The sequence below is a fragment of the Heloderma suspectum genome, chromosome 12 (assembly GCF_057233095.1).
Source record: "Heloderma suspectum isolate Gila_16-S chromosome 12, 16-S_ref, whole genome shotgun sequence".
Lineage (NCBI taxonomy): Eukaryota > Metazoa > Chordata > Lepidosauria > Squamata > Helodermatidae > Heloderma > Heloderma suspectum.
The window spans coordinates 33,221,627-33,249,518 of NC_139469.1; the positions used below are offsets into that span (position 1 = coordinate 33,221,627).

Consider the following 27,892-nt stretch of genomic DNA (forward strand, 5'->3'; position numbering starts at 1 on the left):
ACACCTATCAAGTCATAATTTCCCTCCTGTATTAAGAGTTCAAGTTCGTTCTGTTTGTTTCCCATACTCTGGGCATTAGTATATAGACATCGAAGACCATGTGCTTCATGGTCTGGCTTTCTTCCTACATGTTTCTGAAGACTGTTATTGGGCGCTATTAGAGCTGTTCTCTCCATTGAGGTGCATGAGCCTTCATCCATTGTTACCCCCAACTTTACATCTCCCTTCCCCGTAGGATTCAGTTTAAAGCCCTCCTGATGAAGTTCTTCATGCTGTGGCCAAACACATTCTTCCCAGCCTTTGTGAGGTGCAACCCGTGCTTTGCCAACAGTCCATCTTCCAGGAAGTATAGCCCGTGGTCCCAGAATCCAAATCTCTCACGCTGGCACCACCTTCATTGCCAGTCATTCACCCGGAGTATTTTTCATTCCCTTTCTATCCCTCTTCTAACTACTGAAAAGATGGATGAGAAAACTATCTGGGCCCCAAAGTTCTTGAGTTTCCTTCCCAAAGCTTCAAAGTCTGACGTGATTTCTTCGTAGCTCCGCTTGGCGGTATCATTTGTTCCCACATGGATGAGAAGAAAGGGATACCTGTCAATGGGTGTTATGAGTGCAGGCAATCTTTCGGTCACATCTCTAATCCGTCCTCCCGGGAGACAATGTACCTGGCGAGTCCACAGGTCTTCGCAACATACTTGGGTTTCGATCCCATGCAGCAAGGAGTCTCCCACTACTACTACTCTTCTCTTCTTGTTGTAGGCCTGGGTTTCATCACTTCTGCTTGACTGACCTTCAGCTTCTTGCTCACTCTCATGCAGGTTTCCCTGTAATTCTTCCTCTGCAGGCTGTCCTCCAGTCTCATCCTCAAGTATCTGGAATCGGTTCCACAGCTCCACTGCTTCCACTGGTGCAGAGTGGCATCTAGCTCTTCTGCTCCTAACTGTCACCCTTTTCCAAGAAGTATCCTCTACTGCATTTTTCCTCACCTCAGCATTTCCCACTTCTGCCTCAGCTTGCTGTTGCCCTTCAAGCTTCTGGTCTTCACTTTGCTGCTGTAGTTCCACCGTTCTGTCCAAGAACTCTTCGTGTTCTCTTATTCCCCGGAGGGTTGACAGTCGCCGCTCCAGCCCTCTTACTTTTTCTTCCAGCAGCGTGATCGACTTGCACTTGTTGCAGGTGTAGGCCATGTTGTTCTCAGGCAAGAAAACAAACATTGCAAACACCTTGCAGGTCACCACCACTGGAGAGTCCTGTCCTTCCATTGCCTCTTTTCCCTTTTTGTGTGTAGCTTTCTGATTGTTCTAGACTAGCCTGTGCCTGTTCCTCTATTCACTGGAGGTTAAAAGCAGAGTCCCACTGGTACGGAAATATTCTAACAAGTTTGTTTGTTTGTTTGTTTATTTATTGCATTTATATCCCGCCTTTTTTCCTCTTGCAAGGAACCCAAGGTGGCTTACATGATCCTCCTCCTCTCCCTTTTATCCTCACAACAACAACCCTGTGAGGTAGGTTGGGCTGAGAGTCTGTGACTGGCCCAAAGTCACCCAGTGAGTGCATGAAGTTCCCTTTTTGTTACTGCAGTGCCTCCAGCAAAGAAGGCTGGAATATTTGTATATTTAACTCAGCTTTTGTGGACCAAGGGGTGTGTTCTAGCGATCAGAGTGTTGACCTTGTATCTAGGACAATTGGGTACAAAGCCTAGTGCTGACCTTGAGTGCCACTTAACTCTCATTCTTGCTTTCCTGTTTGTAAATGAAAGATTTGGGGAAGGGATCGCAGGTTAATAAAGTACAGGCCATGCATCGAGACGGTCCCAAATTATAAAGGGAGAAGCAATACAGCTTAGCAACAGACTGCATGAGGGAAATAAAGGAGAGAGAGGAGTCAAATATAAAGCCAGGACCTTGCATCTGTTCATGTTCAGTAGCATCTCAGAGTGTACAATATGTTCTTCCCTGTTTACCTGTCTTATCACATGTCCGTCAGAACAATTTGGCACATCCCTTTTGATGCAAAAAATAATAATCCAAATATTTATATTGCCTGACAAAGGGTAAAAGAAAATAAACCTTTTTGTGACAGCAGAGTGCTTCAGAGAATTCCTGTATGGTGGGGATGTAACACTGGGGCATGCCTTGTGGCAACAGAATAAAATGTACAGAATCTTCCTGTTCGAACTTCATAGCTTGGAGCAGCTTATCCAACCACCTTTTTTCCAGCCTTGTTCACACATGGTACTTGAGGTGTTGGATGCATCCCCCTCTTCACCATTTATTTATTTTAACCCGGGTTTTCACCTGAAAAGTCTCCCAGAGCAGCTTAGATGAGATCAATAACAAAGAAAATAGTCCCTGCCTGCAGTCTTACAATGTAAAAGGCACAACACAAAAGGAAAAGGGGGTAGAGAGGGAAGAGGAAAACAAACAAACGGGGGGGGGGGATGGAAAGTGGCCCCCAGAGCTCCCAAAGTTGCCCACCATTGTTCTAGCACAATTCCCTGGTTCCCACGCCCTGCTATCACCAAGTCTATCACTACGCCTTAGAACAATTGCATTTCCCCTCCCCCTCTTTACTACCCTGCTTCTTTGTTGTTCCCCTGTGCTTAATTCTAGTTTATAAGCTCCTTTGTGCAGCGCCACTGATCGTGCCAAATAAAGAAGTAGTGTTTCAAGAAAAGCCAAAAGAGTTTTGACGAGAGCAGCAAAATTTCTCAGGTTTATTCTGCACATCCCTAGTTATGTTACACAAAGCATTCATAATTTTAAGCAGGCCTTAGACCCTGAACCTATTTTGCATGCCTTGTGCTGACGCTGGGCCTGCTTCAGTTTTCTTCATCAGTGCAGGATTTCGAGCTGGTCATGAACCTTAGACTTGTTTGTTCATGCAGAGAAGACACGGCGGTTTCACATTTGGTTCTTACCTTTGCAGAGCATGAATGTTGCTCAAGTTTGAGAAAGTTACCACTGTCACGATTGCACCCTGGGTGTTGCTGGGCGTGATTGATCTGCCGGGCGGCTGAGTCACTGGAAAAAAATGATTCAAAAGGTCAGTCATTTAAAAGGTGCTAAATATGCAAATAGATGATATGGAGAGTAAAGGGCAGGGATTGCAGGTGGAACGAGTCAAGAGTTCACCTCCACACGACCTGGGGCCTGCTCTACCTTAGCGGTATGAGCAGGGGGCCTAGGATTCTCTACACAGCAACTTGAGGAGTAGCAAGCAAACCTTTTCTGCGCCACCTGTGAAGAATTAAATATGAGAGAGCAGCGGCAGGCAGTGACACTGCATCAGAGAAGGGAATAGAAGTGCAGGCCTGACTGTGTGCCAGCGATGGTCAACCTCCAGCTCACAGGCAAAATCTGGCCCAGCAGGCTGCCCCATGTGGCCTGCGGAGGCCGTGGGCAAAGCCCCTCCCCAGAGCCCAGCCCCCTTAGAGAGGGGAGGAGAGCAACTGAGCCACAGCCACAAGGGGTGCTCATGAAGGCCGTGCCTCTATCACTCAGCACCTCAAGGAGCTGCTCCTTGAGACACCGGCTGAGTCCTAAGCCAGCTTCGCTTTCCTGGCCAGAGACGGCAAAGGTGGAGCAAAGCCGGCTGAGGAGGGAAGCAGACTCAGCTGGCTTTCCTCCCCGCTCAGCTTCCCTGATCGGGGAAGGGGCATGGGAAGGATGTTGCACATGACTCTGCCAGTGTCCCTAGGCAGTGGTGTAGCGAGGTAATGTCAGACCCTGCACTTCATGGTCTTGCGGGAGGCCCCTTTAGACAGCCTTGCATATTACTTCAGTTGTGAAGCACACAGCTAACGTTTCCCTTCTCCCCACTCCCCAACCACCACTCCACGCTTGAGGAGTGCTTCTACATTCCTGATGTTAGAATGTTCCCCAATCCTGGAAAAAGAAATATCCTGAGCATGCGCACGTTTGCATTTTAAGCTCACTCAAATCATAGTACCGTCATGACTGCGGGGACAAAATGCACTGTTACAAGATGGGGGAGGCTTGGCTCAACAATACTACAAGCGAGAAGGATCTTGGAATTTTTGTAGATCACAAGCTGAACATGAGCCAACAATGTCATGTGGCTGCAAAAAAGGAAAATGCTCTTTTGGGCTGCATTAATAGAAGTATAAGGGGCCACGGTGGCTTAGTGGTTCAGACGCTGAACTGCAGACTGGAAGGTCGGCAGGTCAGCAGTTCGAGACCCTGGTGCTGTGCGACCGAGTGAGCTCCCGTCTTCAGTCCCAGCTCCTGCCAACCTAGCAGTTCGAAAGCAAGAAATTGCAAGTAGATAAATAGGTACCGCCTCGGCGGGAAAGGTAACAGCGTTCCGTGCACCTCGGTGTTCAGTCATGCCAGCCACATGACCACGGAAGCGTCTTCGGACAGCGCTGGCTCTTCGGCTTAGAAACGGGGATGAGCACCGCACCCTAGAGTTGGACACGACTGGTTGGGGACACCTTTACCTTTTAATAGAAGTAGAGCTTCCAAATCACGTGAAGTACTAGTTCCCCTCTACTCAGCACTGGTTAAGCCTCATCTGGAGTATTGTGTCCAGTTCTGGGCACCACACTTTAAGAAAGATGCAGACAAGCTGGAGAGGGTTCAGAGGAGGGCAACAAAGATGATCAGGGGACTGGAAACAAAGCCCTACAAGGAGAGACTGAAAGAACTGGGCATGTTTAGCCTTGAGAAGAGAAGACTTGAGAAGAGGGGAGATAGGATAGCGCTCTCCAAGTACTTGAAAGGTTGTCACAGAGAGGAAGGCCAGGATCTCTATCATCCCAGAGTGCAGGACATGGAAGAATGGTGTCAAGTCCCAGGAAGCCAGATTCTGGCTGAACATCAGGAAAAACCTCCTGACTGTTAGAGCAAGATGACAATGGAACCAGTTACCTAGGGAGGTACTGGGCTGTCCCACGCTGGAGGCATTCAAGACGAGGCTGGACAGCCAACTGTCTGGGATGCTCTGACTTGGATTCCTGCATTGAGCAGGGGGTTGGACTCGATGGCCTTGTAGGCCCCTTCCATCCCTACTATTCTATGATTCTATGATCTAAATTTTCCCCTTAAATTTGGTTTGAACTACTGGGGATAGCACAGAGGTTCCCACTGGATTTTGAAGAGGACCACTTTTGCAAGGTAGCGTGGACAGAAGAAGAGAGGTGTAAAATGTCCAGTCATACACAGCAGGTCTTACAGTAACTGTTCATAGACAAAATTAGTTACCCATTGTTATTTATATTGTCATCCATCCCAGGAAATAATATTTCCAAATACTACCTTCACTCGAATTTATTCTTGAATCAGAATCAGTGTCTGAAAGAACTATCACTTCTTATTGAGAACTTTCACTTTTAGCTTCATAAACTTAAGAAAATGGAAGGTTTGCATCAATTAGAACAAGCTTCTGAGCTCTTTTCACATGTCAGTTTGTTCCTTAATTGTGTGTGTTTGTGTGTGTGTGTGTGTATTTTGAAATATTCACCACTTTACTTCATTTGATGCTGAAGACAGAGGAGTCCAAGGCAAGTGAGAAACAGGACAAGCCTGTATCAGTGTGGAACTAGGTAAGAGAGTTGGGAAGCAGACAGGAGAAATAACTCTGTGACATAGAGAGGGAAGGCACAAATTGAGGGAACAGCTACTAGGAAGTGAGTCAGCACAACAATAAAGAAAGGGAGCAGGAGGGACAGAACAGAGAAGCAGGATAGTTTAATAAAGGGCTCTATTTCACACAATTTCTGCTGGAGTCTTGTGGCTGCAAACACCAGAGTTGGAGACTGCATTATATGAAGGCCTTACGATCATGTTGCAGAACCAATATGCTAGGCAGACTGCCAAATCACATTCCTGCACCAGTTAACTGAAGATGTTCTGCATTCACCAACATTCGCACATATTCTTTCAAGTTGATGTCATAAAAGTGTTCACTTGTTTAGTCATCCACATACGCATTGTAGCAATGCTCCCATCACTAGCATTACATCTTCACTGCCATGGCCAAGCTACACATTAAGGGTACAATCCTATGCATGTTTAGACAGAAAAAAGTTCAGCAACTCTCAGCATTTCTCCAGCCAGCCATGCTGGGAATTGTAGGATGTTTTTCCCTATCTAAATATGCATATGACTGCACCCTAAGTTATTCATGCTTTAAAAAAAAAAAAAAGTATGCTTAAACCGGCCACTTTTCTCTTGAAGAAAAAGCAGTTGTAGAACCCCAATTCGGAATATGCTCCCCAATTTGGAATAAGTGGAGGTGATTTTCCTACTGAAAATCACCTCCACCTATTTGTCCCAGAAGGTGCTATGTGCCATAAACAGCACCTTCAGGGGCAAACAGCAGCCAGCACTAGAGATACAAAGGCCTGGAGAAAAAACAAAAATGTGGAACGTGTTTCCCCCCACCCCCACCCCAATATTTTCATTTTTCTCGCTGGCCTTCACATTTCTAGCAGTGCAAGGCCCTGATCAGTACATAAGTTAGATTGGGTTGCTGCTGCTTCATTAACATAAAGCACTTGCCAGCTTTAGGTTAGAGGAAAGGTGTTTATTCAGTTGCAGGGGTGCTCAGCCCGTCTGCCCTGGCAAGGTGCAGTCAAAGAGTGCCCCCCACAGACTTCCTGTCTCAGCACTTCCTGTTTCCTATCTAGATCCTGAGTACCTGCACTTACTTCCATTCAAAATAAAAGTGCCCAGTTTAACCATGTGTGTAATTTTCATCCCAAGAGATTTGCAGGAGTGCGACCCAATACAACAATGTCATAACTAAACTGATTAGTGGCTCCTAAGGCAACATGAGACAAACCCAAATCCCTTGAAAATCCAAGCTTGACAGACATTTACAATTAACATACCTAATTAGTAACCATAAATCATTTAATTAGGAGTGATGAATGATGGAATGAAGCAGCTGACAGAATTATTTGCCCTGGGATGAAAGACAAAACAGTTAAGTTGTTCCACAGAAAAAGGAATGCTAAACTTGCAAGCTAGTAGGTACAATTGGAACTTTTGGAATTTTGGCACCCTGGTTGTCGAATGAGCTCCCCAGAGAGGCTCGCCTGGTGCCCATATTGTAGATTTACCAGGGCCCCATCTATATATCACCGCTTTGACCCCCCGTCACAACTGCACAGCAATGAGGCTTCAAATCACCATGCCCTGTGATACACTCGCAATGTACTGCGCGCTTCCCTAAGAGACTCGCCATGCCTTTTTTTTTGCTGTTACACTGAAATGAGCAGCTGTGCAGTCCCATGAGTGTGGGGGTGTGACACTTCAGTGGCTGTTTTATATTTCAGGGGATCTGCTGTGTCTTTCTGACCCCGGTTTAGGTAAAAATTGGGTATTTTGTGCTCCTTCATTTCCGCACCATCAGTGTGTCAGTTCCCCAGCCTGAGACTCTCGCGATGGTTCACACTCACAAGCATGAGCGCTACATGCCTAGCCATCACTCCAGAATGCTGGCCAGAGCGATGTTGTTCCTCCCCCAAGACCTCCCACCCCCAGCCCTTGGGTACTGAGTCCAAAAGTAACCATTGCGAAGATACAAAGCTGCAAAACTGTGCGAAAGTGTGATTAAATAAATGAAAACGACCCTCTGTGCCTCCGTAACTGCGCAGCTATGAAGGGATGGGGGAGCAAAGGGGCGTCACAGAGTGATGCAGGCACTACGCATGCCTGCAACACACCCACTGTAAGATGCGGAGGGAGGTCGGGGAAGGAGCAGACGGCCCGCAACCGCAGGGGGGAACCCACAGCAAACCCCCAAAATCGCAGTAAAACGACTCCTGGGAACTCCGCTTTTTCTAGGCGAAAACCACGGATGGCTGCGAAGTCGCGAATGCATCATCTGTCACGAGGGACCTCGACTCACACCTGTCCCAGAGTAAAAGCCCAGTGTAGATGGGGCCCAGGTAAAGAGCATTTTATTCTCCCAGGCTTTTTAGTCATTCAGATTTTTAAAACTATTAGAGAGCAATCCTATCAGGATAGACGGCCGCCTTCAAACTCGGAGGCAACCGCCTATCCAATGCAGGGTGGGCAGACCGCGGAGGGGATCCTCTCCTCCATGCTCTAGCCGCCCTGCATTTGTGGCTAGACAGCCAATTTCAACTATCTAGCGGCAGGACTTTGGAGCTGGGGGCGGGAAGGCCAGACGGCGCATAGGAAGTGTTGTACTGGCACTTCCACGCTCCCCGCCCCTCCCCACCCCCGGGAACGCCTCTGCGCCACTCCTCTGGGGGCGGAGCTCGAGGACGATCTGTGCCGCCTACGAAGCGGCAGGGAGGCGGTTTTCCAGGATCGGAGCATGGGCCCTGAGGGCAGTTCCTGAAAACCGAACAATCCTGTGGCTGTCTAGCCATTGTCTAGCGGCCATAGGATTGCGTCCCTAGTGATTTTTGGATCTGGCACTGCTGGTGGTTTTTATTTTAGTTTTCTTCTTCTTCTTCTTTGAATATATTTTTATTTCTTTTATCTTTATAAATGAAATAAACAATACCAAAAATACCAACAACCTGATCAATACTACAATTTCCCAGCAATACAACATTCTGATGAGGACACCACAATAACAAAAAGAAAAGGGAAAAGGAAAAGAAAAAGAAAAAGAAAAAAGGAAAAGAGAGGAGAAAAGGAAGTAAAGAATAAGAAAAGAAACTTTATTCTGTTGAAAACATTTAGATTTTTACAGTATATTTTATTATCTTTTTATATTGTGTGGTTTAAAGTTTTATTTTGTGTGAGCTTTGGGTAATATAGAAATGTAAGAAATAGATAAACAAACAAACAAAATATATTTATCTGTCAAGCTTAACGTGCCCTTATGGTTCACAGTTTCTGACAGGAAGTTTGCAGGTGACCCCTTTCCCCATCCTAAAGGGCCAATTAGCTCAGGTTTCTCTTCACAAGGACCTTGTCAGAATTCTCCTCAGAACATGATAACTGGGCCTTCGAGGATTTTCTTCCCTTTTGGCTCCCAGGTAGGGCTGTACGAAAGTCACTTACCTTTTCGCGGATTCTGTTCATGGGGGTGGGGAGGTGTTCCGTCCCTCCCCCCGGAATCCTCAACGGGGGTGGGAGGCAATCCGGTCCTCCCCCCCTGAATCCTCGATGGCCGGCTGTGCTCTGCGGTGGCTCCGCGGAGCAGCCGGCCAGGCCCAGGCCATGGCCGTCCGCAGCCGGATTTCCAGCCATGGAGGGCTCTGGGCAAAAAAAAAAAACGCCTACACAAATGGCGGTGGCTATGGCCACCGCCATTTGCGTTCCATATTTTTCGCCATCTTAGTCTACGTAAATATTTACGTACTGGGCGCTATTTGCGTTCCCCTTTCTTGTCTTCGTCTTAGTCTACGTAAATATTTACGTAGACTAAGACGGCGAAAAATAAGGAACGCAAATGGCGGTGGCTGTAGCCGCCGCCATTTGCGTACGCTTTTATTTTTTTTTTACCCAGACGTGATAGGCTACGTAAGTCTATGGTTACGTAATCTATCACGTCTGGGGGGGGGGGGAGAAAAAGCACAGATTGCAAATGGTGGCGGCGGCAGCTGGTCGGAAGACCAGCCGCCACTGCCGAAGCCACCGCTGGAGCCGCCGCCATCCGAAACATCCACCCCAGGTAAGTCTTGTCCCGGGCAGGATCGACGGGGTGCGGGGGGTGGCAGGCCGTTCTGCGATAGATTTCGGGGGGCCAAATGCCTACCCCCAGGCCTACCTGTATCAGGCAGCCAGGCAAAATTCAGTGTTCCTATCCCTGGCTTGTCATCCAAAGAAGGGTTTATGTTATTGTCACTTCCTATATTAGTAAAGTAGGTTTCTCTCATACAAAGGCACTGGGCACCCAAATGGGGAAGAGAACCAGTTAGGAATTGGTCCTTGCTGCCGGGGGAGTCCTCCATGTGCAGGAAATGTTTGCTTTTTTGACAGACACCCCCCCCAAAAAAGGTTCTCCCCACACACCCACCCCAAACCAGCTGGGGCTGAGCGGTGCACACATGTACTGTCTTCACATGTTGCCTTCAAATACTGGCAGCAGAGAGAAGTGCGCACGTTTGACACAGGAGCTATGGTGAAGGGAAGCAAGGAACTCGTGGCTTGCTTGCCTTCATCCTGGGGGTTGAAGAAATGCAATGCTGCCTCTGAGGCTAATTCTACCTCCTCCTCCCCGCAGGATCCTTTAACTGAGAGGGATGTCGTAATAGTTTTGAAGGGTCGGGGCGGCCAGCGGGGAGAATTGGCCTCAGAAGAGTTTACGTTACATGTGGCACTTTTGAGGTGAATTTGACCTAAGGACCCTAAAAACTGCCCCATTCGCAGTGTAAAGCCTGGGTGAGGATCTTGTGGGCCTTCAGATTTTTGGGCCAACAACTCCCATCTTCACTCTCCTTTGGCTATGCTGGCTAAAGCTGATGGGAGTTGTAGGACAAAACATCTGGAGAGCTACAAGTTGCCCACCCCTAATTTAAAGGATTGCAGAGGGGATACTCTAAAATGCTCTTTCTCCAATGCGCCTTTATGTTACCTGGCTTCCTCTCAGAAGAACTTGGTGGCCCCAGTCCAAATTGGGGTCACGCACATGGAACAACTGATTGGTTAAAAATTGGGAAAGGAGTATGACAAGGCTGCATATTGTCGCCCTGCTTATTTAACTTATATGCAGAGTACATCATGGGAAACGCCGGGTTGGATGAATCTCAGGTCGGAATTAAGATTGCTGGGAGAATTATCAACACCCTCAGGTGCGCAGACGATACCACCCTAATGGCAGAAAGCGAAGCAGATCTAAAGAGCCTCTTGTAGAGGGTGAAAGCGGAGAGTGCAAAAGCTGGTTTGAAAGTCAACATTAAAAAAACGAAGATCATGGTATCTGGCCCCATCACTTCCTGGCATATAGAAGGGGAAGAAATGGAAGCAGTGACAGATTTTATTTTCTTGGGCTCCAAGATCACCGCAGACGGTGACTGTAGCCATGAAATTAAAAGACGCTTGCTCCTTGGGAGGAAAGCTATGGCCAACCTAGACAGCATAGTAAGAAGCAGAGACATCACCTTGCCGACAAAGGTCCGTCTAATCAAAGCTATGGTTTTCCCAGTAGCAATGTATGGCTGTGAGAGCTGGACTATAAGGAAGGCTGAGCGCCAAAGAATCGATGCTTTCGAACTGTGGTGCTGGAGAAGACTCTTACGAGTCCCCTGGACTGCAAGGAGGTCAAATCAGACCATCCTAAAGGAAATCAACCCTGACTGCTCATTGGAAGGACAGATAATGAAGCTGAAGCTCCAATATTTTGGCCACCTAATGCGAAGAGAAAACTCTCTGGAAAAGACCCTGATGCTGGGAAAGACTGAAGGCAAAAGGAGAAGGAGACAGCAGAGGATGAGATGGCTAGATAGCATCACCGATGCCATGAATATGAACTTGAGCACACTCCAGGAGAGAGCGGAGGACAGGAATGCCTGGCGTGTATGGTCCACAGGATCACGAAGAGTCGGACACGACTTAACGGCTGAACAACAACAAACATTTATTCTAGAGTTAAACAAAATGGTTATCCTAAGCTATATGCTATGCAATTAACATAACAAGTAGTTTCACCCTAAGGGTGCCATTTTCCAACTGCTACCTTTAGCCTCACACCCAGAGATCCCGTCCTCTCTCATATCTGTCCCCCCTCATTTCAATAAGTCATCAATCTACCCCACTAAATCTGTTCCCTATCTGTGAAACAATGTGTGTCCAAGCCACCCCTTCCAATCTCTGGCTACCTAACCACAGCCAAGCTCTTGACTTTAATGTGGCTTCTGGTTTAGCCTTTGCTTCCTGAGGTTCATATGGACACACAGCATCCCATCTCGTTGCTAAAATGCACAAGCCACTGGGTGTGACCGGCACTTGACGTGTGTTCTTGTTGTTGTTTCAAATGATGTTATTAGAAGCAAAGGGGTCACACCCCACCTTCTTTACTGAAAAGCACACTGCTTGGAGCTTGTTACTTTCAGCTGTACACACAAGGAGGAGGCAGTGGTATGTACTCGAAAGAGATGCTTCTCACTTCTTTTCTGTGCATGCTGGGGTTTTGTTTTGTTTTTGCCTTTTGCTAGATAAATCACTGTTTCATTCCCATTTTCTTCACTACTCTCCTATTTCAACTGTAGTATGTGGACAGGTGCTGCCTCTCTTTTGCCCATGTACATAATTTAATTATCTGAAGCACTATCTAAATAATAAATGTGTACTGTTACTATTAATTAAAGCCCTGATGATTTTGCACATAGGATCAAGGTTTCTTAAAGAGAAACAAAAATTTTGTGCGTTCTCCAAGATAGTTTCTGAGAATGTATCTTTGTGTTTGCAAGACTGGGTTCTCTAGAGCATCCATCTCCAACCCTGGCACCCTCCAGATGTGTTGTACCACAACTCCCACCATCCCCAGCCAGCACACCCAATGGGCATGCTGACTGGGGATTATGGGAACTGTAGTCCAAGGCATCTGGAGGACACCGGGTTGGGAATGGATGCTCTAGAGTCTAATTGTGGCGTGTGTTGTTTACATGCTGGCTGGGGATTATGAGAACTGTAGTACAAGACATCTGGAGGACATCGGGTTGGGAATGGATGCTCTAGAGTCTAATTGTGACGTGTGTTGTTTGCACTGATGTAATTTCCTTCTCCTTTTATTTTAATGATTACAGAAACTTTTTTTAAAAATCACCTTTATGGAACTAAATTACTTTTATTTTAGAAAAAAAGATAACTTTAATGGGGGCCTGAATTTGGGGGTATCCCAAACTAGAACATCTGGGGAACTAATCCAGCTTCAGCGTATTTTAGGGGTTTCCAGTGCATTTGCAACTTTGATTGAGACCAGAGAAGAACTGTGCGTAACTGAGAATACGCATACAAGCATGTGTATGTGAGAATATGTAATAGACTTCTACATTTGGCACAGTCAGTCTGCCCTTAAATTTTGGCCTTTGCAACAAAGTTACTTAATTGTTGATGCTTATTTGCCCATATAACATTATTAACTGGCCTTGCCATTTTTTCAGCTCAGAGGTGGAAAGATAAGTTGATAGCACTTCAAACCAAAATAGAAGCTTAGCCAAAACATTCATGCGAATAACAGCTATGCGTGCAAGCCAAGAAAAAAATCTTCAGAATTTGTTCTGCCTTCTTAAACTGCTGGTTTAGTTTAAATCCTTGCAGGATTGGTAAACTCCAAACTCCTAAATGGTGCCAGGGCTTACAGAACCATTGCAAAAGATATAAAGTTTGCAGATGAAACTCCATACATTGAGAATTCTGCATATTTTGTCATTAAATATCTCAGATTAAGATAAATTGGCCTTGTACCCAAAAACAATACCAAAAATTTTAAACTCTGCTATTAATTCAGGAACTGTTAATGATGGGTTAGACCAGCCACTTTCAACTTGGTGTCTTCCAGATGTTTTGGACTACATCTCCCAACATTCCTGACCATGCTGGCTGGGGCTGATGGGAGCTGAAGTCCAAAACATCTAGAGGGTGCCAGGTTGAGGAAGGTTGGATTAATAGCCTACATAGCCATGTCATATTTAATTTATCTCAGTCCATCCCATTGACTAGTACCCCTTTTATATTAACATCATTTTCAAAGCAACTGCTAAATCTTCTACTGCAACTGCAAAAAGGAGAGCGGGGAGAGGACAGCTTTGAGGAGTACCCTAGTCCAGGTTGAATGGTGCAGATTGCTAGTTGTTGACTGTAAGTGCTGCTTTTGTAAAGGAATAATTTACTTTGATAGCCTGGTAAAATTGTGAGCCAGATTCCATTTTTGGTACTAAGTACTTCATATAACTCCACTACATCCAGTCAAATGATTTTCCAGCAGCCACTGACACAGGTACCAGTGGACACCAAGAATACTCATCTCTGTGAATGAGATTTATGGTGCATCTAATATCCAGGTATAAATCTGGACTGATTACTATGACTGCATTATGAGATTGTAAGATTCAATCCCTGTGAGGGAAGTGGAGCAAAAATTATTGAACCTTGAGTGATGACGGGGATTGGTGCATACTGAGGAGGGTAAAGTATGATCCTAACCATCTTTAGGCTGACAGCTGGGAGTCCAGCCACGATTGGGGGGGCGGGGTAACGCCCTATCATTAAACAATCATGTCAATTTAGGAATCAGGAGATCTTTAAATTTTCTATAAAAGTCCGCTGTAAACCCATCCATCCCAGGCATGTTACCGGATTTAAGCCAATTAGGGAAAATTGAAAAGAAGTATTACTGAGAACAAGATAGGTTTAATTTCTTTCTTTGTTTTGTTTTCTAGAGTGAGTGGATTTAGCCATGTGGAGGGACCCGGTTGGAGAAATGCTACAGCCACCCAGAATCCTTAGCTGCATTCTTATAGTTGGTAAGTACAGTTATACTATTTTTTATCATGTTGTATTTTATAGTTTTAATTTTGTGAACCACCCAGAGAACTTTGGCTATTGGGAGGTATAGAAATTTGGAGAAACTACCTAACAGTGAGAGCTGTTCCAAGGTCCCTTCCAACAATATGTTTCTATAAAATGAAATAAATAAATAAAATTATGCATGAATTCTGTAAGCAAGCTTTCCCCAACCTGGTGTCCTCTAGATGTGTTGGATTGCAATTCCCATAATTCCCAGCCAGCATGGCCTTTGAGTTGCTGTGAAATTCACCTACAGCCACCCTGGGCATGCTAATTGGCCACTGAAGGGCAAGATCTACATTTTAGAGTCTTGAAAGTGGGTTACGAAATTGGTTAAATGAATAAGTATGAAGATCTGAAATTATTCTATGGCCCTCAAAGTGTGAAAGCTGAAATAGAGATAATGGCACTACCAAAGCATAAATGAGCAGGTTTGACAAGCAGATTCTAATGAGCAACAGCTTTCTTAGCCTCGGCATCTGTCAACAGAAGAACAAAAACTCTGTTAAAGTGCCTAGATTTATGTGTACGCAGACGTAGAGACCTGGTTCACACAGAACACTAACCCATGGTTTATTTAACCCATGGTAAACCCATGGTTTGTTGCCCTGCCCAGGGTTTGTCTAGCAGACAACCAAACAAACCGTGATTTGCTTTCTCAATCCCTGGGTCATTTTGCCAGTTCTTAATTTCAAAAATGAACAGGGCAAAGGTTCAGGATTGGCAGCCTGTTTGGAGAATATATTTTCCTCCTAATCTGAGATATGCAAATGCTCATAACCGGGGGAAGTAAAGGCACTTTGTGCATGCTCTTCATTATTCTTTCCTGCATTCTAAGGCTCATCTGCCAGCATCTCACCCCTGAATAAACCACTGAATCCAGTGGTATCGACAGATCACTAACTACTGCAAGCAGAACAGATTTAAACAAGGGTTTTGTTTTTTCTTGCTGCTAAATCTAAACATACAATTGGCAAAGGACATTCAGCTTGATTAGAATTGCAGTATTATATTATTATAATTATAATATAATAATCTTTTTATTTACTTTCTTTTTCTCCTAAAATCTTATACTTGTCTTTCAGGTTGGGTAATAACAACCACTAGCAGTGTAGAGGCGACATTTCCAGTAAGTACTTTTTCTCTGTATATTTGTTGCACGCGTCCCCATTTCCCAGTCACTCTGGGATCCACTGAGGGGCGAGCAAAGGGCTGGATGCACCTGATCTCCTCTGATCTCGGAAGCTAAGCAGGGTCAGCCCTGGTTAGTACTTGAATGGGAGAACACCTGGGAATCAGGCTTCCTGCACTGAGCAGGGGGCTGGACTCGATGGTCTTGTAGGCGCCTTCCAACCCTATGATTCTATGTCTCTGTCACTGAGAAATTCACAGAGGGTCCTTTACTAGAGTCTGTACCAATGGAAGAATAGGAGAATGGATAACTTGAAGGCACTGGATTACACACCAGACTCCCACTGTATCAACAAAATAGCAGAGACACTGAGGGATCTTCCAGGCTAGGATTCCTAGTACAACTGATTAGAAGACATTATGCAAGTATTCCGTCTTTTTAAACACATTTTTCATGTTAAAAACAAAATGGAAGAAGTTTTGAGTAAACATGGGAGGGTTATGAGTGGAAGAAGTCGGCTGGACCCTCTGTAGAATTTAGTGAATGAGGCAGGGCGATTGCACAACAGAAACTTCGTCTTGAAGCAGTCTGTGGGCTCCAAAATCCCACACCCTTACTGAGGCTTTTGCTTCCGGATTCCTTGCACGAATAAGATCACCTCCTTTAAACATTTTTTTCCAGGAGATTTCTTTCTGGGCAAGTTCTATATGTTTCATTATACAGCCATTAAATGGTGCTGTAATATAGTGGGATTCCGGAAATTCACTGGAAATATATTGAGCTTCAAAGCGCAATATGATTTATTGTGTTTTCTGCATTGAGAATAATGTTGCTATAATGGCCAGAAAGCATGGGAGGGCCCCTGGAGGTTGAAGATATCATGTGAAGGACCCACAAAAAAACCGTGAGTGACCAATCACAAGCGCACAACAAAAGTCTCATGTAGAAATGCCCTGTGACTGGATCCCCTGGGGGTCTTAAAAGACAAATGCAGCTGTGCGAGGGGGGGGGAACTGCAATGCCAGGGAAGATTTTTTAACCCTTCCCATCCTGTTTTGCTGGTTGAAATTTCCTCCCCAAAGCTGCTATTTGCTCCTTGGGGGGCAAAACTTATAGTTATCTATATGGGTGCATTATCTTGTGTAGGTACGTCTTGATATAGTGGGAGTTTGATGGAGGATCAGTGGTGTTGTGGCATGGTGCTTGTTCCCAATAGACTCTGCTTGTAAATCTGTAAATAAAGCCAATATTACAAAGACACCAAGAGTCTCCAATGCTATTCTTAACATTATCATCCCTCAAGCCCTGTTCCAGGCAAGTAGTGCAACACCCCATTCCTGCGTCATGGATTGGGTATGTAGTCTTGGGATTCAGTTCATAGCTTTGTTTAAAGGGGTGTGGCAGGAGCATGCTTCTCAAGTTCTCTCATTAGCTGCTTAAAAACATAACAGCAATGGCAACAACAACATTATAGGGCCATGAGTGACTCTGCATGGTACTTTAAGAGTAACCCTGTCCACACTGGAACCCCTTGCACTTCGGGGGCATTGCTGTACCACTGTTTGTTAAAAGTGAAACTGCCATTGTCTTTCTACCCAGCAATCAATATTGTACCAGAACATCTTGCAAAGATCACATAACACCAGTCTTAAAGAATTGCACTGGCTGCCGATTGGCTTCCGGTCAGAATTCCAGGTGCTAGTGATGATATTCAAAGCCCTAAGCGGCTTGGGACCTCTAAATTTGAGGGAGCGCCTCCCCCTATATATTCCTGCCTGAGGACTGAGATCTGCTGGCGGAGCCCTCCTCTGCATCCCACCAGTGTGAGACATACACTATGATGGGACATGGGAGAGGGCTTTTTCTGCTGTGGCACCCCGGTTGTGGAATGCCCTCCCCTTGGAGGCCCATTTGGCACAGACATTGGTTTCACTTCAGCACCAAGTTAAAACATGGCTTTTTATCAAAGCCTTTGAGGGCTAAATGCAGTCCCTAAAGTAGCATACTGTTTTAACTGTTTCATTGTTTTAGATTTTAAATTGGTATTAGCTTGCTTAATGGTTTGATATGTTTTTATCTGTTTAAATTTTTTATTGTTTTGTACTGTCTACATTGAATTTTATCTGTATGCTGCCCTGAGATCCTAATGATATAGGGCAGGAAATAAATGTTTTAAATAAATAAATATACTGCATCCCCTGTATTCATTGTGTGATTCCGTGTCACGTGGCAGTGTTTAGAATGGGTGGTGCATGAGAAGTGGGTGATGTTTTTTAGACCACATAGGTTGTTCTTGGGCACACAGAAGTGTGCTGTTGCACTCATGTCCTGCTTTCGTGGCTTCCTATAGACATCAGTTTGGCCACTGTACAAACAGAATGCGGGACTAAATGGGCCTTTGGTCTGATCCAGCATGGATCTTCTTATGTTTTTATGAGATGTTACAATAACAGTATGGTGGAGAAGGCATCTGGGAGCATCTCTACACCAGCCTAAAATCCTGCATTTAAAACGGGGCTTTCTGGTTCCATTTTAAATGCAGGATCACGACGACTCCCTTTTTCACCCGCTTCCTTTTCACCCTCCCCTTCCCCCCTCCTTCTCCCCATATCTAAGTCTTCCATTATCTTTCATTGATCTCGCTCTTCTTCTTGTCGCTTTAAGTCTTTTCACAGAGAGAGCTCAAGCAGAACACAGTGGGGTAATTTAATAGCTCATTATCTGCGATCTATTTAAAAATGGAACAAAGGGCATTTAGTGCAGGGGATGCCTGGGAGGTTAACAGCGTCATTTAAAGAGCTCTCAAACTTCCGTGAGGAGCAATCTCAATCTCAGGATAAAAGCTCCATGTGAAGAAAGCCTGGATGGGGCAATAGATTGCAAGAAAAGTTAGTTGCTAGTCCAAAGAAGCTCACAGCTTATTCATGGGAAAGTCACCCAAGGGCAATGAAGAAAAGGGAGGGGGTAATGAATCCTTTCAACACATGTGGCTGACCTTTACCTCAGTCTGGAACATGGCTCATTCCTTTTCTCTTGCTAGGTTGCTGGCTTGCTGGTTAGTGAGTGTGAAGGACTCTCCCCTGACATCCTGAACTGCCAGAAGGCTGTTGAGCTCTCAGTGCACCAGATTGAGAACTGCATCAACAACACTGATCTTGTTTCTTCTCTGCCTTGCTTGAGCAAAGTTCAGGGCTGGAATGCTGAACAGGCCACGGCCATTTTGAGCAAACTATTCAGTTGTGGATACCAGGTAAAAAGAGCATTGCCCTCCTGCCTATGAAAATGTACCACTCAGCAGGGACCTCCACACAGAGTGGGAGCTAGAAATTCTCACCTGAGAGATTTAGACCAGGTAAAATGTGAGGCAGGGAACCTCTGTCCGAAATTGTACTTGTTGCAAACATGCCCCATGGACTCCAGCAGCAGTTGCCCCCAAATCCTGTCTCCCTTGCCAAATGTGGTGTGTGTATGGGGAGCGGGGCGGGGCAGGGGGGAGGAGCAAGGTTGTTTTCATCTGGAGGATTAAATACATTGATGCAAATGGTCCAGAAATCTAGAGCCATTTCCCTTATAGTGTGTTAAGATCTTTCCAGGAGCCAGACGGAGATGGTAGATTCATGTTGGTGTTCAGGTATCTCATGCATTAATAGCTCTGTGTAATTAAGAAGTTGGCATGTTCCTTTCACAATGAAGGATGTTCCAACATTTCCATGTCAGTAGCAAAATAAAATGTATATAGTTTCAAATTCTGATGAATCTTCAGTAATCAAACTGTGGGATTTGGAGAAGTAGACTTCCATGTGCAACCTCAAAACTTGAGAAACTGCGTGGGAATGCCTTCCCCCATTCATTTCAGCTTTGTTGGACTTCTTTGAAACAAAAACCTGATCAGAAAGGAGGAGGAGGAATGTCAAAATATGATACAATCATATGTGAGGTTTAATAAAGTTTGGTGTTTTGACAGCAGAAAATGTCTACTTGAGTTTCAAAATCTATGCCTGTCACCAAAATATAAGCACCCCCTCAGAAACAGCAAACTTTGAAATGACATTTGAAATCTACATTAAAAGAAATCTGAGAACTTTAAGTGACAACCACTCTCCCCTGCCCCAGAGTTTTTTTGTAGGTTCTCTGCTTTGCTTCTGTGCCTGGCAGATTGGTGAGGTAGCAGGTCAGAATGGCCTCGCAGACTGGGAGAAATGAGACTAGGGGCACAATCCTATGCAAATGACATACAATTCCCAGCATGCCCCAGCCAGCCATGCTGGCTGGGGCATGCTGGGAATTGTAGGACTTTTTTCTGTCTAAACATGCATAGGATTGCACCTTGATAAGAAATAGGTCATAGATTCTGTTAGAATTCCAGTAAGAACCTGGTTCACTGTGACCAGGCAGAGAGTGGTCATGTCTCTTGGCTCCAAGTTACCAGTTCAACCTTTTAGATGGCTATTGAGTGCCAAACCAATCTAGAGCTGAAAATTTTCTGTTGGCAGATTCTAGATGGCCAGAGCCTTGCAGCACTTGGGAGCTTGGTGATTGGGTTGAGCAGCAACAGCCTGGAGGCTGTGCCTGCCAAAGCAGTCTTGGATGCTGTTCAAGTTCCAAGCTTTGCCGAGCAACTAGAGACCATGTCACCCACTCTCAAAACTGCATTTGTGGAAAAGGTAAGGTCTTCTTGCATCATCTCAAAATCGTGAGTAATAACTAAACTTAGCATATAGATAGTGCTTTAGGGTGTTCAAAGCTCTTCATGTACGTTGTAGTATTGTAATCCTTTACAACAACCCTGTACGGCAAATCAGCATTATTATCCTCATAGGGAAGTTGGAGGGTTGACACTAAGCCTGATTTGGTCGTCAAGTCTACACTTCACCTCTTTAAAGGCCACCCCTAAGTAAAATAATGGCAGATGTGAGATTTGAACCAGGGACTTCCTGATTCACAGCTCAGTCTCTTTGCCTTCTCCCACTCTTCACCAAGTACCTGGGCTCACATAACTGCCAGGCATTGCCTGTGTGCTAACAGAATGAACTCATGCAGAACCAATGGCACCTGTACAGATGAAGCTTTGTCTTAAAGAAGACCTTATATCAAGCCTGGATGTGCAGGGGTGTTTTAAAAAAAAACAACAGGATGTCCTGCACAAATTTTAATGTTTTGAACATTGTGAGTTGTACACGTTTATCACAGCTGTTATTATAAGAAAAGCAAATACCAAGGTCTTGCTTTCCAAAGGTTATAGTTATTTTAAGCTATGCTGTAGGGAGTCCACGCCAAGAGAAGTCACAAGGACTCTGTGTATACTCCTGGTTCAGTAAACGTCAGCTGCTATAATTCAGCAAACCTATCAGGAAAGGTCACTAGTACCACCCCTCAAACCTGTTGGAACAGTTCTCAGAGCTAGAGAGAGAAGCCAAAGACAACTTGGCACATGGTCATGACCAGTACAATAACGCAAACACCATCTTCCTCGTACTCCTTTACGTATTACATTTTTATCCCACCTTTCCACCAAGGAGCAAAAAACAGCAACACACTTCTTTTTTCTCACCAATTTTATCCTCATGACAACACTGTGAGGTTGGCCAGGTGAAGGGATAGTGACTGGCTCAACGCCGCCCAGCAAGCTTTATGACTGAGGGCCAATTTGAACCTGGTTCTCCCTGGTCCCATTCTAACTACTACACCGCTCTGTCTCTGTGCTGTCTGTGGGAGTTGTAGCTGAAGCTATTGTGTCCTTTTTTGTCCACTCTAGAAATCGGATTTCACAATCCTATCAAAATATGGACAAAATAACTCTAAGGGAAACAGGATCACAGACTGACAATGTGTTATTTTATACCCAGATATGACTAAACCTTGTTGAGGGGGAAAGTACAGTGTGTGTGTGTGTGTGTGTGTGTGTGTGTATGTGTATGTGTCTGTGTGAACTTTGCAGTGGTGAAAAAGGACTCCAGAGCTGGCAAGGGCAAAGCATGTTTAGTCTCTCACTGTAGTCTCTGCCTTTACTCTGCTCATGCTGGCTGTTTAAAAGAGGCTGTCCCTTCAGAAGGGACAGATGAGAAATTTGTTTGGACTGAATTTTTATATGAACTTACCCAGTTTACACCTCCCTAAGCTCTACATGAGTTGGAACACACTTGCGCACCAAAATCTGCACTTTTCAGAATTGTGTAATGTAATTCGAAACTATATGCAAAAAACCCTGTATATTAAGGAAAAGTGCACACACACAAAAAAGTGTATATTAGGAGAAAGTATGCACACAAAGCATTATATTCAAATAAAATTTCTGGCAAAAAGTGTGCACACTAGGAAGAGTTTTTACAAAAATATGTATATTTGAGAAAATGTGTACAAACCATTACAAGGACTTTTTTTAAATTTTGGCCAAATTTGCGAACTGATGTAGAAATGGGCTGGAACAGATTTGGGGAAAATGAGAAACTGAGTGGAACTGAAATGGATAAATTCATCCCATCTCTAACCTTCACCCACAAATAGAGATAGGAGTTGAGTGAGATCACATTCCAAAGATAAAATTTGCTTATAATGTGTCAGTCAGTAGATAGAAAGTTCAGAATGCAGACATATGTCGCCAAGATCTGAACAGAGTTCCTTTCATTTACAGGTATTTTAGCAATCTTCACTAGCCTTTTTTAGATTGGGAATTGTCAGTCCCAACAACTGTTGCTTCTGACATTTTGTAGAAAATGGGTAGAGATTTTTTTTCCCATTTGTTTTTTTCAGAGACTGGTGCTTTACCTTTGGGATCTTCTGCACCAAAAGCAGACATATGATGTTCTCAACAATAACAGTTTTAAAAATTTCCAAATCATTGTTGCGCATCATGTGTGCAGTTGGCTTAATTGGGCATCATGTTCCAATTCAGTGGTACAGGTGTCTAAGCAGTATAATGCAGATAGAAATCATTGTTGTGTATCATATATGGAATGAGTTTCACTGCACAACCGCTTCTGCAATTATACTACCTCTTTGGGAGGGCCTGTAGGTCAACAAGAGAGCATCTGCTTTGCTTTCAGTGGTCCTGGGCTGCATTTATATGGCACCGCTTTGACCCCCCCACCCCATCGCAACTGCGCAGCAATGCAGCTTCGAGTCAGCATGCCCTGCAATACACTCGCGATGTACTGCACGCTTCCCTTCCAGACTCGCTGTGCCCTTTTTTTTGCCATTACACTGAAATGCGCAACTGTGCAGTCCCGTGAGTGCGGGGGTGCAACACTTCAGTGGCTGTTTTGTATTTGAGGGGCTCTGCTGTGTCTTTCCATCCCTTTTTAGGTAAAAAGTGGGTGTTTGGCGCTCCTTCATTTCTGCACCATCAGTGTGTCAGTTCCCCAGCCCGAGACTCTTGCGATGGTTTGCACTCACAAGCGTGAGTGCTCCGTGTCTAGCCATTGCTCCGAAATGGTGGCCAGGGCGATATTGGTCCTTCCCCAAGACACACACACACACACACGGCCCTTGGGTACTGAGTCCACAACCGTTGTGAAGATACAAAGCTGCAAAACTGTGCGAAAGTGTGATTAAAATAGATGAAAACTCTCCTCTCTGCCTCTGTAACTGCGCAGCTGCGAAGCGATCGGGGAGTAAAGAGGTGTCACAGAGTGACGCAGGCACTACGCACACCTACAACACGCCCATTGTAAAATGCGAAGTCAGTTCGAGGAAGGAACAGACGGCCTGCAACCGCGGGGGAACCCGCAGGAAACCCCCAAGATCGCAGTAAAATGACTCCTTGGAACTCTGCATTTTCCATGCGAAAACCACGGATGGCTGAGAAGTCGCGACTGCGTCATCTATCACAAGGGACCTCGACTCGCACCCGCCCTGGAGTAAAAACCCGGTGTAGATGGGGGCCCACATTCAGTCCCCAGCATCTCTGGGCAGACCTGGGAAATACCCTTTTCAGCAGGCAGTATTGAGTTAGATGGATCAGTGCTCCTTGCAGCAGTGAATACGTGGGTTTGACATTGGGAGTGGAAAACCGCAGGTATTAATGCTATCTGTGAACTATGATTTGTGGAATAATTTGCATGTAAAAGGTCCCAGATTCAACCCTCAGTGTCTCCAAGTAAAAGAATGCAGGAAAGAAGTCTGATGGAAACATGCTACTAGTAAGGAGTAGACATTATTGGCCAAATGGACCTGCAAGTCCATTTCGGTATAAGGCTGTTCGCTGAATCATAATTCTGTTTTCTAGCTAGTTGCTGCTGTAGATGGACTCAGTGACTTGATGAAATGTGTCCCTAATGATCTGGTTCCATATATACCAAAATCATTGTTGTCCCTTGATAACGTGTCCGACATTCAAGATCTCAATGGCAAACCATGGACCTCGGAACAGGTGAGATAAACAGCTTCCTCATCATTATTTCTTTCTCCTTCTCCTGGGAGGCATTTGCTGTCTTATGTGTTCTTGTTGTTACTCCAAGAATGAACAGAAAATAGTTGCTGAGCTCTTTTTAATTTGTTCATATAGGCTGCCATGTTTTTTGATGGTGTAATCAAGAGAGTCTCTGATTTCAACAGGTATGGCTGATTTCAATCTTCTTGCAGGCCGAATTCTTGTGGGGGTGGGGAGGGAATGCCATATTTATCCATAGTACTGTTTGAAATGGGTTTAGAGAGGAGAGTTCTCACAATTTCCAAACTTTTAATTTTCACATAGGAAGTTGCATTTTCCCAGCTCCGTAAGTAAAAGGACTTAAAGCAGTGCTGTAGTGAAACCGGGGCACACCAGCACTTTTTGATCAGCAGGGACTCTGATGTCATCTGCCACCCCCTCAGAAATCCCTGCTTCCTCTGAGCTTAGCTGCAACTCTCACAGTAGCTGGGGGGAAATGAAATTTCCCAACGTCAATATATCCCTCACTGTTGCAATGCAAATATTTTGCAATGGCTTGGACTTGATGGGCAATTAAGATCCATTAGCTTTACAAAAGACCTGCTCCTGGTGAAGATGAAAACTGCTAGAACTAGTTTGTTGATATAGATCAACACAGCTGCCTGCATTTTTGATTCCTCTGTGGGGCTCATGGCTATGGGGACTGTCATGAAGAACAGCTGCACTTCAAAATTTACAGCGACACCACTGACTGAACAGTGTGAAATATCCCCGTTAACAACCAGCTGCCCACCTCCTCCCCTGTGACTTGTCTTGTGTCAGAGAGTAAAGGCATAGGAAAAAACTATTTCTCCCAGTGATTCCCCGGCACTGGGAAAACACCCCGGTTTGAGACTTGACCGCTCAGTTCCTTGGCCTCATCATTCCAGAAGGGCATTAGACAAGAACTTTCAAGCCTCTTTTGGCAACTGTCTTAGGGCTATGTTAGAAATGACACAGAAGACATGTTTTGATTTTCCTGTAATGTAGCCACAGAACGGCTCCAAGAGTTATCAGAATGGCAGTGGTGAGGGAGAGGTGCTTAACTCTTTGTCCATGGGACATTCTGCTGATCAAAACAGCCTTTCCTCTAGCTGCTTCCCCCTCCCCACCTTGCGGGGGGAAAAGACATCAGGTCCACCTGTGGATAGGAAAGCAGCTTTGGGGCAGGAGGAGAAAAAAAGTTTCACATGTCTCCTGCATTATATCTCGTTTGCCCCTCACATTTTAAAGGGCACTTCTGAAGTTCAGGCCCGTCCAAGTACTCATCAACTTTAATGCTCTTCTTTGGCTTTTCAGCCTGTCCCCCTTCATCCTGCATGGTTTTACCTGTGCGGCCGCTGCTAATATGAGCGATGAGAGATTCCAACAGCTTGCCAAGGCTATGAAGCAGAAGAACGTCCAACTGAGAGAAGATCAGGTCAGCTTGCATACTGCTCCTGGGCTTCTTCGGTATCAAGGACCCAAAATGTCAAAACTTTTCAGGCTCGAATTGCCAGACCTTCCACCCCAGCTAGGGTTTAGCTTTGGGGCCTTGGGTGCTTCCAGACAGAGGGCTCCTAGCGCTACCAGTTGGAAGACATTGTGTGACTGCTCTGTCTTTCCCTGCTTCCTGGATTTTCAGTGCTGAGCAAAAGGATGGCAGAAGCAGTGGGAAGAAGGGTTGCAAATGAAAGATGGTGTTGTCTGGATCACCCCTAACATTCTGTTAAGGAGAATAAAATAAAAACCTTGACTGGAAGCTCCTCTGTCTGTTCTCAGTGGTAAGGTAGTCTGAGAATGTGTGAAGTACATGTGGTTCTGTCTAAGCACAGTTGTGGCATGTTCTCCTCAAAGCAGTTCACCTGGGGCATACCTCATTGTGCTTCACACCAGGCAAAGGGTTTTTTTTCCCAGAGACGTGAGTCCCAGCACCTCTTACTAGAGAAATTAAGAACTTGGCATATGCTCCTTACAATAGCAATGTTATAGAACATATAAAAGATGTAGACAGAAGACTGGAAAATGAATGAAGAAAATAAATTACTTTGTTGTATGAAGTTAAAATGGTTGCTATGCTAGGTTTCTTTTCTTTCTGAATGACCCCAGAATTGCTTCTCTTTACAGAATCATTCATGGAACACTATGGTTCTTACATTGAGTCATAGGACTCACCAAAAGCAATATTTTTTGGCCTTGTATTAGCATAGTGAAGGTCTTCCAGACTGCAAAACTACCACACACTGGTGTTTTGTTCTTAAAATAATTCATTTATTTGTATCCCCCCTTTTTTCCATCATGAAACTCAATGTAGCTACATGGGATTCCCAGGTGGTCTCCCCTCCAAGCACTGACCAGACCCAGACCTACTTAGCTTCAGCAAGGTGGCTGCATACCTTCAGACTATGTATCGTGTTTTTCAATCCATTGTCTTTGAGATGGATGTTCTAATTCCCCATCTTCTTCCTTATTTAAAGAATGTGTTTTGTTTTGCAGCTAAGCTGCCTAGCCAAGAAGATCATGCTCTCCGGAATCCCCAAGGACTTCAGTGACTACCCTAAAGACGTGTTTCTTTTTTTAAGGTAAATATTTTCCTTTCTTGGTATATATTTGCATGTTCTTAAGAGAAAAATTCTGGCTTTGATCATGGAGGATACAGCTATCAATGTCTACTGCTAGTCATTATTTCTGTGGATGCCTCTCAATAGCAGTTGCTGGGATCACAGGCACTATTGCACCCATATCATGCTTGTGGGTTTCTCATAGGCACCTGGTTGGCCACTGTGGAAACAGAATGCTGGACTAGTCAATAGGCCTTAGCTCTTTTCATATTCTTACTTCCATGACCCAAAGGAGGATTATCTGTAATGTAGAAGAAAACAAAGCAAAACGGTTTTGCGAACTCTCTGGCAAAGACCAAGGACTAACTTGACACAGGATTATTCAGGGTTCATGAGAGAGGAACTATTCTTATTATTTACTTGTTTAGTTTTTTGTATTATCCATTTTGTTTCGATTTTTATATTCTACCTTTCTCTTGGCAAGCTCAAGGCATCTAATGAAATAGATTTTGCACAAAGTGATAAAGCAATATAAAAAGCAATAAAACACTACAAAACTATAAGCAACATAAGAATTATAATAACCTAATGGAAAAAATAATATATGTTTTTTTGAACCGTCCTTGTGCTGCTTTTCAGCCAGTGTTGACAGAATATATGAGAATTCTTGTATAGGTATGAAAATCAAGGGCCTCCATAAGCTACAAGGCTTTCTGTACAACGTACAAAAATGTAAGCACGCTTCGTGCAGTGTTGATTTCAGTGCAGGGCCAGCCCTCCCACGAGGCAGAGTGAATCCCCCGCCTCATGGTGGACCCAGAAGGGCAATGGATCCCCCAGGCATGATGCCTGGAGTTCTGATGCCTCTCAAAGTGCGACATAGGCTGGGCAGGCACTCCGGAGAGCCCCACTGGCCACTCTCCTGCTGCATCAAGTGCTGCAGCAGGAAAGCACCCGTTGTAGCTCTTCTCAGCAGCCGCATTCATCCGCCCGATGCCTCACTCTGCGTAACGCATAGCTGGCCAGCCGCTGCGCAGAGCCATGTCAGCTACATGAAGAGAGCACCCCGTGCTGCTCTCCACAGAGCCCCGCTGGCCAAGTGCCCCACTCTGAGGGGTCCTTCAGAGTGAGACATTGGTGGGGAGGTGGCCCTGCGGTGGCAGGAAGTCTTGCACCTGGCCTGTTTTAGTGCAGTGTGAAAGTGGCACCATAGGGACAGTTCCTAGCATGACCAGTAATTCTCAGGCACAGTGGGTTGTTGCCAGGTATGCTGGATGTTTAGAGATATGGCAGGTTCTCTCAGTTCTAGTGCACTTTTGCCCCAACCAGAGATAGTACGCTATCCATCCCTT

General features: G+C 45.0%; 1 protein-coding gene across 1 annotated transcript in view; it reads left to right on the top strand.

The window, feature by feature from the left end:
* Positions 1-16,937: 16,937 nt before the first annotated feature.
* The window catches only part of MSLN (mesothelin), a 35,645-nt gene continuing 24,690 nt past the window's right edge, over positions 16,938-27,892 (top strand). Inside the window, exons 1-6 of the mRNA XM_084817884.1 lie at positions 16,938-16,946; positions 18,634-18,843; positions 20,087-20,257; positions 23,818-23,961; positions 24,097-24,146; positions 25,300-25,420. Of these exons, the coding sequence (XP_084674010.1) occupies positions 16,938-16,946; positions 18,634-18,843; positions 20,087-20,257; positions 23,818-23,961; positions 24,097-24,146; positions 25,300-25,420 (705 nt within the window). The remainder of the gene's footprint in view (positions 16,947-18,633; positions 18,844-20,086; positions 20,258-23,817; positions 23,962-24,096; positions 24,147-25,299; positions 25,421-27,892) is intronic.